General features: G+C 48.3%; 1 protein-coding gene across 1 annotated transcript in view; it reads left to right on the forward strand.

The window, feature by feature from the left end:
• The first annotated feature begins 183 nt into the window (after positions 1–183).
• rbm46 (RNA binding motif protein 46) overlaps positions 184–18,344 on the forward strand; it is an 18,253-nt gene continuing 92 nt past the window's right edge. Inside the window, exons 1-10 of the mRNA XM_041031777.1 lie at positions 184–340; positions 807–987; positions 1,095–1,251; positions 1,680–1,809; positions 2,734–2,831; positions 4,116–4,536; positions 5,574–5,773; positions 5,967–6,069; positions 7,506–7,663; positions 18,116–18,344. The exon at positions 18,116–18,344 is cut by the window's right edge and continues 92 nt beyond it. Coding sequence (XP_040887711.1) covers positions 184–340; positions 807–987; positions 1,095–1,251; positions 1,680–1,809; positions 2,734–2,831; positions 4,116–4,536; positions 5,574–5,773; positions 5,967–6,069; positions 7,506–7,663; positions 18,116–18,344 — 1,834 coding nt within the window. The remainder of the gene's footprint in view (positions 341–806; positions 988–1,094; positions 1,252–1,679; positions 1,810–2,733; positions 2,832–4,115; positions 4,537–5,573; positions 5,774–5,966; positions 6,070–7,505; positions 7,664–18,115) is intronic.

Genomic DNA, 18,344 nt, shown 5'->3' on the forward strand with positions numbered 1-18,344 from the left:
GGTGAAAAGCTTGAAGCATAAAACAAACAATGACTTCAACAGTGATTGATAATTATTTTTTATTAATTGATCACGGAATAATTTCCACACGTAGCAGCTCACATGTCACAGTAAAAAGTACGTTTTTGGAAGTTTTGCTTCACCGCTTGTTGGACAGACAGCGACAGGGAGTCAGACGGAGACATGGAGGGGGACTCCGGTGAACTCAGTCCGCTGGTGGGTGAAGATGAGTTCAGGGTGTCCTGCGCTAAGGAGATGGCTCTGCTCGCCCTGATTGAGAAGACAGGGTACAACATGGTTCAGGAGAACGGGCAGAGGAAGTACGGTGGACCTCCACCAGGTGTGTGTGTGTGTGTGTGTGTGTGTGTGTGTGTGTGTGTGTGTGAAAAGGCCACAAACACAGGTAATGTGTATGTGTAATATTTCTGACAGGTCTGTAAAATAAGATTTTGGAGACGAGGGCTCTGCACACACTGTAATCTCATTTTCAGTCAGTCCACTGATGAATGTCTGATGAAAGTCGCCTGCTGGGAAATTCAGCTGCATTAGAGGGATTAATAACCCAAATAATAAGCCCCCCAGTGATAAGTTTAATCTGCTAAAAGACGACCAGAGACGTGTGAACGTTTTAAACACGAAAAAATAAAAAAGATCAATGTACTGAATCAGATATAACAAGAAACAAACCTCTAAAACGCACGACAGCGGGTGAATCTGGCTTCTGTTAAAGACTGATTGATAAAAACCTGAAGGTGGCAGAGCTCGGCTCACCTTCACCACACCATGTGTGTGTCTGTGTGCTCCAGGTTGGGAGGGCCCGGCCCCCCCGCGGGGCTGTGAGGTGTTTGTGGGGAAGATTCCCAGAGACATGTACGAAGACCAGCTGGTGCCTCTGTTTGAGAGAGCCGGCCGGATCTATGAGTTCAGACTGATGATGGAGTTCAGCGGAGAGAACCGCGGCTACGCCTTCGTCATGTACACCACCAGGTAACAGCTCAGAAAGATAGAAATCGCCTGAATCACCGGCTCAGGCCAGTTAGGCAGTGAACTCTTTATGATTAATGAAGCTGTGGTGATTACTGACTGTGGTGCAGAGAAGCAGCTCAGAGGGCCATCCAGATGCTGGACAACTACGAGATCCGCCAGGGGAAGTTCATCGGAGTGTGTGTGAGTCTGGATAACTGCCGCCTCTTCATCGGCTCCATCCCCAAAGACAAGAGGAAGGACGAGATCATGGAGGAGATGAAGAAGGTACACAGTTCTATTATAACAGAAACTCTGAAGGTTTGGACAAAGTGCATGAACCTCATCATGTTGAAACAGGAAAGTGTCCACTGTTCTCTAAAATATCAAGATTTCCCTTCGTTTGAGCTAAAACCACGAAAGGCCCAGGCCGATCGTTACAGTTGGTGTCCACATAGTTTTGGCCGTATGTCGTAAGTGTAGAAAACCCAAACCACAGTTTTTCCCCTCGTTAACCGCAGCATGTGGTTTCACACTTTGCAGTAATCAAGTAAATCACAGAGATTAAACGCATGAAAAACTCGCAGTAAACGACTCAGCAGATGTTCGTCTGCCTCCACACAGACGCTGTAAACACTTTCCACATGTTTCCCTCTAATTACCGTGTCCTCACCACACTCATCTCATGTTTGCATATCTGTGTGTGTGTGTCCCAGGTGACGGACGGGGTGGTGGATGTGATTGTGTATCCCAGCTCCACAGATAAGAGCAGAAATCGAGGTTTTGCCTTTGTTGAGTATGAATCCCACAAAGCAGCAGCCATGGCGAGGAGGAAGCTCATACCTGGTAACATCCTGCCACACGTCCTTCTCCTCTGAGTCATCACTGCTTTTCTTTTACATGCCAGCACACACTCTTTGTGCAGCGCGTGTGTCGGTTCAGCCACCTCGCTGACCCTGAATCAGCGTGTGTCTTTGTCCAGCAGAGGGAGCTAGAACACAAAACACAGCAGCAGGAACGTCTGTAGTGGAATTTAACTGAGAGACTTCAGAAACGTTCAGATCACTCAGGTTATTACACTCAGCTAAAACTAACACAGTCCACTGCACAGAGACGTTTGGAGACGTCACCTCGGGCTTGGACACTCCGTCCCCCAAAGTGATGAAGACGTTGAATCAGTGTCTCAGAAACAGTCTGAGAACAGGTGGGACAGGTGTTAGTGCTGCAGCACCACTGGGTTCACACAGTCACGTCAGCAGGAAATAGATGGTTTTCACCACTTTCACCATTACAAAAGTGTTGAAGTGTTCCCAGTGCAGCTGGGTGGTGATATGTACTGTGATGTAGTTACTGTGATACAGTTCTGTTGCTGGACCTCTGGTCTGGACCTCAGTGAGCAGGACTGCTGTGAGGAAGTATTGGGGGAGGATTAGCCACAAGCACTTTACTCCTGTCTGGTTATTTTATCTGTACACAGCAGGACATTGTTTAGCAGAGGTACTGAGCTTTGATCAGTTTACAGTCTGTTTCCAGGAACTACTCCATCATCATTACTCATGTGAGAGTAAATGTTTTTCATCTGCAGGTGTTGCTCATCGGGGCCTCTCTCAGTTTATTACATTCCTTGTTCCATGTTTTGTGAATGTGACGTTTGAATGTGTTGCAGTGCTGCTTTCCTTTCCTGCTTCAGTGCAGCATTTCACTGCATACGAGAGGGAAAGTTCAGGAGCACTGAGCCGATGTTAGCGAATCTGTTTCCTCTCCTCTCAGGAACCTTCCAGCTGTGGGGTCACTCCATCCAGGTGGACTGGGCTGAGCCTGAGAAAGACGTGGACGAGGAGGTCATGCAGCGCATCAGAGTCCTTTATGTACGTGCCTACGTAACTTCTAAAGCCTTTATTTTGGGATCACTGCAGATGAAAAAGTTAGTCCCTGCCCTGTCCTCCTGCCCTGTCCTCCTGCCCTGTCCTCCTGCCCTGTCCTGTGCCCCTCTGCAGCCAAAGGTCAGTGTTTTAGGGAGACGCCTCTGAAATGTTCAGCAGCGTCGTTCAGATCAAAGGTGAGCGAGACTCACAGGAGCTGCACGTCCTCCAGGGGATCAATTACTGTGGAGGCTTTTACAGCGACAGACTGAGGTGTGATCTAAGGGTAACACACACAAACCTAAAAGCACCTTACAGTGGTGTGAGGGAGGGTATTTTTATCCCGGGAGGCCCAGAGGTAAATAAAGCTCGTGGTGATGTGTGTGTACTGCTGCACGGATCCACAGTGACTCTGCCAGCAGAGGAATAACCACGGCTTCCTCTGATATAAGAAGCTCTGAATCAGGTCATCACACTCCGGAGTGTCAGCTTAGTTTGGAGAGAGCGGTCGTATTTTCATCAGTCATGGCAAATTCAGAGTTTCAGTGATGTTTCAGAGGTGGAAAGCAGGAAGAAGGAGGCAGGAAATTCCATTAATTCTCCAGGGACATCAGAGAATTAACATAGCAGATGTTACTTTACTATTTTTGTGAGATGTTCGGTTCATTAGAAAGCCACATTCTGTATTACTGTGGTGGAACCTCGGTCTTTGGCCTTCCTCCTTTCCCTCCTCGTCTTCATTCAGAAAATGTTGGCTCTGGACCGGGAAGAGGAAATTCAGATCTCAGAGAATATCCTGATTAACTGTAGGTTAAAAGAAAAGTCAGAGGTAAGTGTAAGCATCAGGGAATGGACCTGAATCTGAAAACTCGTACCTCAGATGACTCAGTTACATAAATACCAGTGTTGTGTACAGAATTTATCCTGGATGCTTAAATTTCTTCTACATGCAGCAAGTGAACTACAGTGTTCAGATAAACTGTAAACACTTTTCCTGGTTATAAAACTGTGGAACATAAACCGGGGATTTATTTTCCACTGAAACATGACTCATCTATATTTTTTAGGTCAAAACAGTTGAGCAGGAATAATAAAAAACCTGCAGCGCTCGCAGGGATGTCATCATTCTGCATGTATGAAATAAACTGTCCCACTCGTGGATCAGCAGCTGATGCATCAGTGTGAGCACAGACAGGACGTCAGCCTGATACCTGACAGGTGTTCACCTGTGTTAGCACCTGTAGGTGGGATAATACTGTTGAATGTTGGTGTGTTTGTGTTCTGCTGCAGGTGCGTAATCTGATGCTAAGCACCAGTGAAGAAACTCTTCGTCAGGAGTTCTCCCGCTTCAAACCGGGCTCCGTGGAGCGCGTCAAGAAACTCACAGACTACGGCTTCATCCACTACCGCTGCCGCGAGGACGCCATCACTGCGCTCGGTTTAATGAACGGAGCCCAGATCGATGGAGCCACCGTGGAGGTGACGCTGGCCAAACCGGCGGGGATCAAGGACGGAGGGGTCGCTGGGAGGAAGTACAGCAGCAGGGCATACCTGGGAAACAACGCAGGAGGAGGAGGAGGAGGGAACGGGACCTCTGTTCTGCACAGGAACGATGGAGGGATGATGGGAGGAGGTGATGGATGCTCTCCTCTGAGACCCATGTCCCTGCCGCCTCGCCTGGGGAGCCCCTTCTACCCAGGAGCAGCAGGAGGTGAGGAGGAGGCTGATGTGTGTGTGTGTGTGTGTGTGTGTGTGTGTGTGTGTGTGTCCTGTTTGGAAAAATACTTTTTAAAATACAATCTGCTGCAGTTAGATAAGAAATGTCCTGCAGTAAACTGTTTTACTGCTCTGTGACAGCTGAGGGAAGTTCTTTCATAGTTTCAGGGTCATACTGAAAACTTTGTACTGATTTATATGATGTTTTATAATCACAGGTTTGTGTTTAATGTTTTTATCTTATCATCACCAGGTTAGTGTGAAACGTGCTGCTCCTACTGAAGCTTTCTGTTGTTGAACAGACCAGCTCTGTGTTTTTCAGTCTGCCTGTAAAATCCTGCTGTGTAATTGAACATGATGATATTTCAGTTTCTGTCCTGTCTCAACCTGTCTCTGTTCTGTCTCATCCATTACAAACCACATTCATCACTCGTGTATTGATACAGCCACGATAATAATCTGACGATGAAGCAAGACCTCACTTTCCTGATGCTCGGAGACATTTCTGAAAATGAGAAAAGTTTTAAAGTTAAGTCTCCCACAAATGGACTGTGAAATATTTATGAGAGCAGAGATGTCGGAGCAGTGAGACACTACTACTACACTCCCTTGTTCTTCTACAAGAGAGCGGGAGAGAGAGAGAGACAGGAGGATGTGGACAGATTCAGGGAGGGATAGATGAGAGAGACTCCTGGGAAAATGAATTAAACATTTATTTGTTAGATCCATGGTGGAGATAAGAGACAGATTCAGGATGGAGATGGAGCTTCAGAGGTGGAGAGAGCCGGGCAGAGACGGGTGAAGGTGTAAGGAGGAGGACAGATGGAGAGATTCATACAGGGAGTGATGTGGTGGCTTCAGTATTCAGATCCTTCCTGTTTTTCACACTTTATTCTGCTTTGTTTTTAATTTTAATTTTTAATTTTTGAATGGATAAAATCCACGTTCTTGCCCATCAGTCCTCTCTGAATAACGAAACGTCTGCTCTGATGAGCGCTAACGCTAACGCCGTGTTTGTCTCCGTGCTGTCAGACGACGTGGACAGGGCCGTGTTCCCCCTGTTTCCCGGCACTCCCCTGTCCCCCACCAGCCTGCTGTCACTGAAGCAGAGTCAGATCAGCTCCGCTGTCAGCCTGCTCGACTTCTTCTGCCGCAAGAACTGCTGGTCACAGCCCGAGTACCACCTGTACTCCACACCTGCACAGGACGGGAAGCTGCTGCTGCTGTACAAGGTCCTGACACAGCTCCTAATACAGCTCACCTGACTTTACTCAGCACCTGGCTTCATCTCACTGTTATCACATCTCACACCTGCACAAGCTACGATAACTAACAGAACAGTAACATGGAGTAAAAGATGTGTGTGTGTGTGTGTGTGTGTGTGTGTGCGTGTGCGTGTGCGTGCGTGTGTGTGCGCGTGCACAGGTTGTGATCCCATCGACACAAAGCACCTACATCCCAGATAAGCTGTGTGTGCTGCTGGATGATGCCAAAGAGCTGGCTGCCAGGACCACCCTGTGGAACCTGGGTATGGGTCCACACACACACACACACACACACACACACACACACACGCACACGCACACACACACACACACACACACACACACACACACACACACTCCATAAACCCAGCTTAACATGCATGTGGCGTGTCCAGTGTTCCCAAACATCCAGACCAGGACACATATAGATATATGATGACACTTGCTTGTTTGGGTGTTGTGCTTTCTGAATGTGTAAACACTGTGTTTACTCGTGGCGTATGAATAAACAAGCAGGATTGTTAGCTGAGGCAGAGGTTCACCAGCAGGACCCGTGTCGTGCTGCAGGAGGCTGTTTGAGGCTGCAGAGTTTAAACTGTTGACACTGGTGCAGAGGCTTTAAACAGGCAGCTGCACTGTAGTAAAAACAACACTCACTTTAAATGAAAGGTTTTAATGTGAAGGTAATAATCTGAACCTAATGTCAGTGGAAGCAGAGCTACAGGACGACACCCCATCACTTTACACAGTCCGTTTGTATTCATACACAGTTCAGACAGAGCTGGACTCGTTTCAGGAGCACATTCATCTGCATTATTACATCTTTACTGTCTCAGTCTAACATCATCATTTATTCACACTCACATTATTTTATCTTCTTCTCCTCGTGTTTTACTTTCTGCACATAAAGGAAACTAAACAGCACAGGAAACTAATCAGGCTCCGTCCCGTGTAGGATTCACTGGTTGTAGATTCTTCAGCGCTGAGTTTCCGTCTCTCAGCTCCTGCTTGTGAACATCGATCCAGTTTTATGTGCTGAAATGTCATCGTGGTTACGTGGACAGAAACGGACTGTGATATTTAAGAGTCTCCCATCATGCCTTTCCTGTGACACAGCTGTTCAGTCCCTCAGCTCTCTGTCCTGAACATCATCCCTCTGTTTTTTTTTTTCACCATCCATGCAGCTAAAAGTGGGGCTCAGTCTGCACATCAGCCTGTGCTGCTGGAGGTCCACGCTTTTAATCAAACTCTCTGACTCTGCATCCATTTTTTATCACGCAGGCAGCCCCACAGGAGGCTGATTATCTTCTGGTGACAAAGCTCAACCCACAGGAGAGAAACTGTGTCCCCTGTCCTCTGTCCTTCATCGGTCACTGCACGTCTCAGTCCCTGCTCTCGTGTTTTCTCTGGGGGAATTTGGTCTAAAATGACTAAAGATGCAGCAGCGTTTCATGTGTGTGTTCGATTGCACCACGAGCTCCTTCCCTCTCTTCACCCATCGTCCTTCTTTACTTCCCTCTTTGTCTTTTCTCACCTTTCTCTCCACACGTCTCATCTCGTCGCTCTCCCCCTTTTCCATTTTCTTCTCCTTCTACTTCTGTCCACCTGCCCTGTCTTTGTGTTGCCTCCTCTCTCCCTCCTCCTCCTCCACCCCTCTCTCAGCTCCTCTCCCTCTCTCTCTCTGTTTCCTCTCTTCCAGACTCGTCCTTCCTGAGCGGAGCTTCCTGTGATTCTCCCAGCAGCCCCTCTCCTCCGCTCGCCATCCCCTCCTCCACCACCAGTCCCAGGGTCGTGACATGCGGCAGCAGGGCCTTCGCCTCCTGCCTCCCTCCCCCTGCCCCGCCCCCCTCCTTCCCCCTCTCTCCCCTCTCTTCTCTCCCCACTCTCGCCCCCCCTGCCTCCCAAACACAGAGTCTGTACATCAGCCCCCAGTCGCCTTTCTACTGACGGTGAGACACTCACCTTATGTGTAGAGTTACTCTTGTATAGGGCTCTGATACCTCAGGTCATTAGCAACTGTTACTATGGAGTAATGCAGACACAGTGATGAGGACGCCTGTTTATCATGGCTCGTCGTCACGGTGACATGATGATGCAGCAGCCGGGTGTTAGGTTCGCTGCTTTATGTTCTGTATGCTGCATAGATACTGATGACAGCAGCTGTGCTGATGAAGAGGATTTAGTTCAGTGTAGCTTCACCTGCAGTTCAGAAGGTCAGAAGCAGCTTCCAGCACCTGTGCTCGCATACGTTGTCTCCAGGCAGACCAGGCCCATCGCTCCTCTCCTCCTCTCCCCCTCTCCTCCTCTCCTCCTCCTCCTCTCCTCCACTCCTCCTCTCTTCCTCCTCTCCTCCCCTCCTCCTCCCCTCCTCCTCTCCCCCTCTCCTCCCCTCCTCCTCTCCTCCACTCCTCCTCTCTTCCTCCTCTCCTCCCCTCCTCCTCTCCTCCTCTCTTCCTTCTCTCCTCCTCTCCTCCTCTCCTCCACTCCTCCTCTCTTCCTCCTCTCCTCCTCTCCTCCTCCCCTCCTCCTCTCCTCCTCTCTTCCTTCTCTCCTCCTCTCCTCCTCTCCTCCACTCCTCCTCTCTTCCTCCTCTCCTCCTCTCCTCCTCTCCTCCTCCCCTCCTCCCCTCCTCCTCTCCTCCTCTCCTCCTCTCCTCTCCTCCTCTCCTCTCCTGTGAATTTGGGGCCACAGTGAAAAGTCTTTACGTTTACACACAGTCCATCAGTCGTGGTTTTCGTTGTCTCTCGTCCCGTGTTGTGAACATGTGACATGTTGTTGCAGGAGGCCTTTTCCTGTGTGAGAGCCGGCAGCGAGGGGACAGTTCACGGCAGAGGAGGTGAATGAAGGGGAGCAGGAGGCCGAGGAGCTCCAGGAGCAAAGGCAGGACTGTCTTTATTATGACTACGTTACTGAACGTTTCCCAGCTCAGTGTTTTTGCGATGTGCAGCCTCTGGCTGAGTTTCACAGCTCCATCGTTTTACTTTCAGATGTTCAGCACAGACGCACGAGCAGAGAACTGTTCGCATCTTCCTCTGTTTGTTTCATCTCTATTTTAAAGTTTAATCTGGGTGACAGACGGAGGGAGGGAGAGAAGGATAATATTTGGTTTCTGACGAGCTGCTCAGCTTCTTTCCTCTATCACCTCTGATAAACTGAAGGAAAACAATGAAAGACACTGTTTGGATTTCACAAAAACACATCCAACAGATTTATCATCCTCTGTTAAATGTCAGCCTCCCTCTCCTCCTCCTCCTCCTCCTCCTCCTCTCCTCCTCCTCTCTGGTGGCGTTCTCCTACAGCCAAAGTTTTAGGCATGAAAGGAAACATCTTTCCCTCCACAATAATCCCGACAAACCAATCAGCTCTTCAGCGAGATTCGTTTTAAAAGCACGTTAATGTCGTTTTAGGGTGAAACCACGTCAGGCTCTGTCCAGTGGTTTAACAGAGGAAGAATAGAAAGAGATGAAACACTTTGATTTTCATTTCCTTTCATCCTCCCATCACACCAGTCATCTGTGGGCGCAGCTAGAGACAAACATTACTCTGTTAACCACTAAGTAATGTTGGTCATCTGAGCAACAGCAGCTTGTTTCCTGATGTTTCCTGATGTTTCCTGATGTTTCCTGATGTTTCCTGATGTTTCCTGATGAGGCTGAAAACAGTCGACGTCACTTCTGACAGATTTCACACTGTGAAGAAAGAAGCAGGAGTTTTCTCCTTGTTTCCTAATTTGCCTGACCCACTTCACGATCGGGTTTCTGCACATGCTCGAGGCTCTGGTCATTTGAAGGAGGAAGAAAAACACGAGGATGAAGAGGGAAAAAAAAACCTTTGAGAGATTGAATTTGTTTTTCCTGCAGACGACACGTACAGACGCCTTTCATGTTGGTGCTTTAGGCTCATTTAAATCACTCACAGAGTAAAAAGGAGTGAAGACACCACTGAAGGTGTGTGAGACTGGTTTCCTGGTCTCTGTTCAGTCATTAGAAAAATAACTGACAACTGTTCTGATGAAGAAATGCCAGACACGTGACTCCAGCTGCTCAGATGAGAAGCTGTGCTCCTCGTTTTCTCTGTACATCACTGGAAACTGGAAACGCTGTGACGAGCATATCAGCAGATCAGTTATCTAAAACTTTATTAAACAAAAGAATTGACAGGAAGAATTGTCACTCGGCTAAATGAGTGAAATGTGAGAGGTTTTCCTTTGGTTGTGCGAGAGCTGGAGAGGAGGACGAGAGCTGGAGGTGGGCTCGTTTCTGTGTGGGAGGCTGAGAAACCGGAGGCCGAGCGGAGCCGCTGTTCAGTTCATTCAGACACACACCGCCGTGTTTTCACCTCCGACTCTGAAAGTTTTCAGTTTTTATTGATGTTTTAACGCAGAACGAAGAGCGTTTAAAGCCAAATGATTTTCTTTCATGTTCACGTCTTCAGACTGAGCAGCTGATGCTCGTTCTGCTTGTTGTTGATTCAGACTCTTTGGAGCTTTGAGCGACTTTATATGAATATTTTTATATATTTATATGATGAATGTGTTTGTGCAGTGTTTCCTCACCTTTAACGTCAGACTGTGAACATTTATGAGCCTTTCATCCGATTTGTTTTTCACTGCTGGTGTAAAGTTGAAGTTTCAGACACTGTGTTCAGGCTGTTGTTTGATGATTTCATATTCAGGTCACTGTTTTTATCCCCGTTATCTTTTTATTCAGTGAATGAACAAATTCAAAGCACATGACAATGTGACGTTATTTCCTCCTGATTTTAATTAGAGATCAGAATCAGTTTCCTGATAAAGTGAATCAGCAAAACAGAGAATGGCTGAGTGTTAATGAGTACACCCTATTTATTAAAAAGTCAGAGTGGAGTTAAAATGTGTGTCACCTCAGATCAGCTGAAAACGTTTCACGTGACGTGGTCTCAGTTATTTTCCTGTGATTCAGAAACAGTGATGGATTTCCAGGCGGCCTCGTTCTGTCGTCAGCGACACGCTCTCAGAGTTTGGGAATAAAACTTTGCCTGTGTTAAACCCAGCATGCTGTGCGGTGTCCGGGGACACGGGGCTCTGGAGCAGGCTCCTCGCTTTGTGCTGGTTTTTGCTTTGAGGGTTTTTTTTTCCCACGTTTCAGCAGGTGGATGGAAACGAACTTTAATTTGGGATTCTTTTTTCCTTCTCTTCCTCCATGAACCTTTTTTAGCTCCTGTCTTTCTTATTCTTCTCTGCTCAGCTTTTCTCCTGTCAGGACTCACAGCTCAGCGTCTCTGTTGTTGCAGCAGTGTGTGTGTGTGTGTGTGTGTGTGTGTGTGTGTGTGTTTCAGGTGTTTTCAGGTCCGTGTTGCTGTTTTAGCTGTGTGATGTTTAACAGACATCAAAGTGCTCTTTCTGGTTTTTAACTTGCTGATGGAGGAAAAACCTGCTGCTGTTAAACTGTGTGTGTGTGTGTGTGTGTGTGTGTGTGTGTGTGTGTGTGTGTGTGTGTGTGTGTTCTGTCTAAACTAAAGACTGAATTAGAAATGAGATGATATGACAGAGGACAAGGATGGAAGAACTTCAGAAGACAGAAAGAGGAAAGAAGAAAAGCAACAGAGAAGAAGGAGAATAAAGGAAGGAGCAGGCGAAGCAGAGGATGAAGAGAGGGACGAAGCTAAATAAGGAACAAGGAAGAAAAACAGAGGAGGAGTGAATCTGAGCTGAGGGGAGGAGGAAGGAGAAGCTGAGGGGGGAGGTGCACAGGTTAAACAGATGGATTATGGAAACAGAAACACAGCAGGAGGGAAGAGGAAAATAAAGTGTGTGTGATTATCAGCAGGAGGCGTCCACACGGTGAACGTGTGACTGGAGAGGAATCCTCTGTAATCCACGCCGTCAGCACCAACACTGCTCATTCTTCTTCTTCTTTATCAGCACACCTCCGTCAGCATGGAAACAGTCCTCCACCCGCCTCCCGCCTCAGAGCGAACACACAGAACCAGAGACAGAGGCTCAGAGGTGCCTTCACCTTAATCTGCATATGAACCGGGAGCTGAGGAGCTGTTTCACTTTCATGCTGCTGAATTTAAAGAAAAGATTTACGGCAGAACTTCAAACATAATGAGTGAAAGAAAGTGTGTCCACATTTCCTCCATTTCCAGTCAGAGCTGAAACTAAATCCTCCACGTTCATTTTCCTGCCTTCAAACATCCTGAGGCTAAATTATCCTCCCTCCTCCTCCCCCCTCCTCCCCCCTCCTCCTCCTCCTCTGTGGCTCTTCCTTTTCTAATTCCTTCCTTGGCTGGAAATGAAAAAGTAGGTTTCACTTCAGGTCTTAAGCCCTTTTCTCACAGGTCTTGTATTATGTGGGATCTTGGTGTAATTGCACTGTGGAAAAAAAAAATTCACAAGGGAAATGTAATGAGGCCCAGGACCCAGGGGCCCAGGACTCAGGGGCCCAGGACTCAGGGGCCCAGGACCCAGGGCCACCAGAAGATTCTGGCCAAACCGTCCTCTGTAAACTCCATGTTTCACAGAAGTCAGTGAGGAGGCCTCCTGTGAGCAGGAAGTGAAGCCGTCTCAGGAGCTTTGTCTTTCAGCAGTTTGTGCTCGAGTCGTCACTGTACAAATCAGACGAGGCACATTTGCACGGGATTAAAATCACAGACGGTCTCCTCCAATTACTCCAGCTCCTGGACGTCCCCGGGAGACGGAGACGTCAGTCCCGAAGGAGAGGGGCTCTGATGTACGGATCGAACCCGGAGCTTTGAAGTGGAGTCCGCCGAGCTTCTTTTTCAGAAACAGAAATGTTTCTGCCTCGATGCTCCCACAGTGTCTCTCTGTCCCCAGTCGGACTGAGCTTCTCTCTGTCAATCACCTGCACTCTCACACCCAGAGCACGCAGCTGATTCTTTTTACAGCCACACAACAACAGTTTTAAAGTAAGTGATTATTTAAATAATGAAATTAATTCTGTCCCTGACCGTCGAGGTCTTTACAGCTGCTCATGTCTCTTTCATTCATCCTGTCCATAAATCCCAGACCCCGACAGTCCTAACGTTCTCTGACCACTCACGTTAAACTGTGCTGGTCTGATCTCTGGTCTGGTCTCTGATCTCTGGTCTCTGGTCTGGTCTCTGGTCTCTGGTCTCTGGTCCTTTCACAGTGTGTGTGTGTGAGCCCTCAGGAGATGGACGAGAGTGTATTCATGCTCTATCTGTCTTAGTTTCCTCTGCGGGGTTATAATAAGCAGCGCTGCTTCACTTTGAAATGAGAGAAATTAGTACAAGTCGTCATTACATTTCAGGAAATCGCAGGAAACAAATGTGCTCATTACAGGATGAGATTTCTTCCATTTCACAGTTGAGGTTGGAGCGTGTGCAGAGGAGAGCACGCAGTAATGTGCTCCTCGTGCTCATTACTCATCTCTGGGAAAAGTTTTGGAACATTAAAAACAAAACTGGAGGCGAAGCAGTGACGGATGTGACCCCGACACCCGGGAGCGTTTTTCATCCTCAGTTCATCCGTGTGGACGCGGTCACGATTCAGGCAGCGACGGCTTTTAACGGCCTGATTAAGGAAAGTGCTCAGTGCTGGAAAGAAACAGAGGTGGTGTTAATTCTCTGCTGTGGTGGAAACAGCAGATCAGCCTGGAGCGATGAGGAGACCTGCACCTTCAGATCTGTGCGTTCGGAGGGAAACCTGGTTACAGACGCACTGGAACAGTGGAAAATAAATCAGAAATACAAACGACGACACAAACAACCGAAGTGTGCAACAATATTTCATGTTTGGAGGCAGATTGTTCAGGTAGATGGATGAGAGGAGGATGGAGGTCGACCGAGGCGTTCTGTCTGTGGCACTGATGCTTATCGGTGCGTGCAGGTGTCTGGGCAGGTGCATTTATTATAACACCGTATACACAACTTGTTTTCATGTCCTTTCAGTTCTTCTCCAGAGAGAAAGACAAACATGGCTGAAGGTGAAGACGAGACGCCGTTTAAAGGCCTGAAAACGATTCTCTGAAAGATGAGAAAAGCAGAATGGAAGCCAAATGAAAGTGAGAGCTGGAGGACAGAGGACACAGAGAGTGGACGAGTTAGAAACTGGGATCATGATCAACACCTCGGCAGCTTTTGGGAAAGATCCTGGAGAAGAAGCATGAACTGGGACGATTCGATGTTCAGAGAAGCTGAGAACCAGGAAACGTGTCGAGAGAGGAGATGAAATGGTGAATGTTCAGTCTCAGTGCAGGAAGAAGAGAAAGAGTGAGAGGAGATTCATCAGCTGTGTTCCTCCATCAGGATGAATTCAGATTAGATTAGACTGACATGCTGCTCATATTATTGGCCTTTTATTAAAACTCATACATCAGCCGTCACCTTCCCCTCTGATCCTGTCGACACCACGCTGCTGAATGTTCTTATTTCCTCTGAGAGTTTGACTTTTAAAAGTTCAGAGCCCAACGCTGAATATCTGTCACACGTTTAGTATAAAAAAAGAATTCAAAGTGTGTTTTAAACATCGAGAAGCTCCAGGGAGAAGATTAACCCGACAGACCGAGAACTAAACGAGAGAGGAGGGAAAGTTTCTGTTCACTGCACGAGGACGGAGCAGGAGCGGAGCCTGAAAACCGGAGGTGACGCTGTTTCTGAGATGTTTACTTCAAACCGTAAATCTCATCCTGGCGGTGGCGTCAGATAAAAAGTCAGAGGCATCGAAGTCATAAGGCTCCATCGTCCCAGAGCCACGCTGTGGACGCTCTGAGCTGCTGTTTGTCCTCAGGAAACTCATCCGCCAATCAGCAGCCTCGTCACGTGACAGATGACGTCTGATCCTCAGGCTCCACTGCAGCTTTTTCTTTGGCAGTTCGACAGTAATCGCCGGCAGAGCGGGGAGTCCTCGGCGGGGGGGTCAGGGCTGAGTGTGGCACCCGGTCGGGGGCCGTGTTGCCACAGAAACCTGGAGCTGCTGAGCGACACCCTGCCATGATGCTGTGAAAGCAGTTATCTGAGCGGGACGGAGGCTCTGTGGAGGACAGTCGGACGCCTGCAGGCGCCTCTCACTGGAAGTTTACAGCTGAAAGACTCAGGTTTCCTGTTCTTCACTGTGCCTTTGTTTCATATGTTGTTTCATATGTTCAAAAGCTGAAATCCACCAACACTCTGACCTGTTCCCTCCTGAGTCCTCTGCCTTCGGCTGCTGTCGCTGTGCTGTCACTCAGAACCTGGGATCCAGGAGGAAGCGCTGACAGTCCACGGGACCTGATGTGGTTCTGATCCATTTAAGGATCCAGACGGGATTTGAACCAAAACCAAATCTGCTGTGAGCTGCATCAGCTCCCACACTGAGAGGATGTACAGTGTTTGCATCCCTGCTGAATACAACACAAAAGGAGCTGCACATGCACACGTCAGCGTACACTGTACACACACACTGATACAAAGACTGTTTTGAAATCCGTCTTCAGGATGGACAGTGGAGGACAAAGACTCTCTAATGCGTTTTACCTTGTTAGAGCTGTGAGAGCAGAATAACAACAAGCTTGTGTGAACTGCACCTGAGGTCTCTAAATAAACTCCATTTCCCAGATTCCCCTGACGCTGTTTCCTGGGATCTTCACCGTCTGATGACCCACCGTTGGCCTCAGGTTTTTTCTGTCTTGCTTCTTTCTCCTTTTTTTTTTTTTTAATCAGCTCAGCGTGAAGTTTTGTGTGAAAATGGAGTGAAAATGTTTTTCTTCTGTTCTCACTCCTGCTCCTCCATCACACTGCTTCATAAATCACCTGCTGACACGCACACGCCTGCAGACTTTACATCCTGTGAGCAGCAGTCACGCTTCTGCGTCTGTCGGCCACGGCTCAGCTTCACGCCTCGCCCGGCCTCTTTACTCTCCAAGTTTAACCACGTCTGAAGCAGCGGGAGGGAAACGTCGTCTGTGCGTCTCCTGAGAGGACACGAGTCAGCGCTGCCACTTGAGTAGATGGAGTTTCCACTCCGTGTGCCAGGAGTCAAAACCGGAGTCGGTTCCACAGCTGAAAATCTCTCCAGCTCAGAACTTTATCGTATAGAACATTAAAATAAACCGACACTCTGTGTCTCAGCAGCAGTCCTGTGTTTAAAATTCCATCCTCTGCAAACACTTGAAGCCGTGACGTGTTCGTCTGGTTGAGGCAGAAACACTGAGTCTGAGACGGGACAGTAAACCTGTCTCACCAAGCTGGATTCTGTAACTGAACCTCTGATGGCTGGTTTACACTGAGACAGGTGGTAATAAGACGAAGTGTCCAACATGACACGTGATCCAGAAGGCCGCTGTCTGAGGTGGACTGTCAGGACCTGTGAGCAGCAGTGTCACCTCAGCCTGGTTCTGCTCCGTGATTCGTCTTTTTAACTCGCACAATAATAAAATGAAGCAGCCGCTCGTCCCTGACAGTGTCCCTCTGATCCATCAGGGACGATGTTTCTCTGAGACGTGGCTGTGACTGATAAACAGAAGTGAAAACACATTCCTCCCAGCTGCTCCTTACGTCCCCTGAACGCATCACCGCTGCTAAACTATACCAAACACATGCTCCTCAGGGCGACTCTGAGATAACAGCCAGAGACATGGATGCACAGCAGCTCCCACACACTGAGCCCAGCTGACTGCAGCTCTGTGCTGCCACTTTATCAGCCTGGACTGACAGTCAGGGAAACGGTTTCACGTCCAGCATCCACTCACTGAGCTTTGCTTAAAGACGCTCGCTTCCCCGAGTCTCTATCACACGTCTCCAAACTAAACATCGGTCTCAGGGGAATGTTTAGCTTCTGATATCAGTACATCAGGCAGGTCTTCAGCCTCATACCTGGTGTATCAGTGTTGCTAAAACAGAGCGTCGCTGTCCTTTCTCCGCCGTCGTGTAAATATTTGTGCGACAGGGATAAAAATAAAAGTTCGGTACATTTGCAGGACCTGGGAGGTGCTGGTGGACCTCAGTGGGTTTACATTCAGAAGTGCTGCTGCTCCAGTTCATCTACAAACCATCCACATGACCGAAGCCTGGTCTGTACCCAGGTCTGTACCAGGCAGGATGGATTCTGTTGGTTTCTCTGTTTACCAGTGAAATATCACTGATAACAAAGCAGCATGAAAACCTGCTTCGGTTTTCAGTCGATTCTGTGCAGATGCTGCTTTCCTCTTTTTCTTGGATTTAAAATCCAGGAAACTTCCTCTCAGTCCACAGCTCTCGCTCTGCGCATCAGAATCTGTCCACTGGAGTTTAGTCACCTTTTCCTCGACAAACACAGGTGAACAGTGAGCGAGTGTTTTTCTCTGCAGGTGACAAACTTTCAGCGAGTCTTTGAAGGTTTCAGCGCCACTGAATCTTCTACACCGACAAAAATAGACCCAGCGAAGTGCAGAAAAGGCTAATAGGGCATCAGCAGAACGTCGCAACAACACAACAGTGACAACTATCTCTCAATTACTGCCATTATCTGTTTCTGCCTCACACAGACACACACACACACAGTTAGAGGACACACATACAAAGAAACACAGACTCACAACAGAGACACAAACATCCCAAAGTCCCTCACTGCGACAAAACAGCTTCTCATTCAATCCTGGGATAGATATAAGCTCTTTATCTGCCTCATTTTCTTAGACACACACACACACACACACACACACACAGACACACACTCCGACGCACACACACACACACACACAGCACAAACCCCAGCGCAGCTCAGGGTTTGACACAAACAACCAGAGGAGCTGTGTGGAAACTGCTGGTTGAATTTAAAACAGTTTGGAGCTCGACACTGAACTCTACTGCACAGACCCCGTCAAAATAAAAGCACCTGATGATCCACACATTCGGAGATGGACTCTGGGATAACGAGGCAGCTCGTCGTCTTCTTCAGCACGAAACATAAAAGCATCACAAGTGAATAAAAACATTTCTGTTCATGTATGCTGCCTGTCAGCTGGGATTTCCCAGACTGCACTGCAGCATCACTGCATCTGTCCCCCGACTGTGACGCCTCCGTACAGAGCAGCGTGAGCTCGGCTGTATGATCATCTCTGCGCTGCTCAGCCTTTCATTATGTGGCTTCATCTCTTCCACCTCACAATCACAGAGGGTCAAACTTCTAATCAATTATTGACGATTCCCTCGCGGACGAACAGAAAACGGGGTTGTTCTGATGAATCGCCGCCAGTCGCTCGTGTGAGCCGACACTTTCCCGTTTGAACTTTCCTTTGAGCTCGAGGTTGAAGCTTAGTTAAGTCAAGCTAACTCCTCACCCTTCACACGTCTGTGCTACGTAACGTTAAGGATTTGTTTTTCATCCAGTGGGGAAACAGCAGCAGCTCGTCAGACATGTGCTGCGGCTCCTCATCAGAAACCAGCCAGTGTCCCCACACTCAGCCAGTGTCCCCACGCTCAGCCGGTGTCCCCACACTCAGCCAGTGTCCCCACACTCAGCCAGTGTCCCCACGCTCAGCCGGTGTCCCCACGCTCAGCCAGTGTCCCCACGCTCAGCCGGTGTCCCCACGCTCAGCCGGTGTCCCCACGCTCAGCC

This window comes from Toxotes jaculatrix, chromosome 23 (genome assembly GCF_017976425.1).
Source record: "Toxotes jaculatrix isolate fToxJac2 chromosome 23, fToxJac2.pri, whole genome shotgun sequence".
In the NCBI taxonomy this organism is placed as follows: Eukaryota; Metazoa; Chordata; class Actinopteri; family Toxotidae; genus Toxotes; species Toxotes jaculatrix.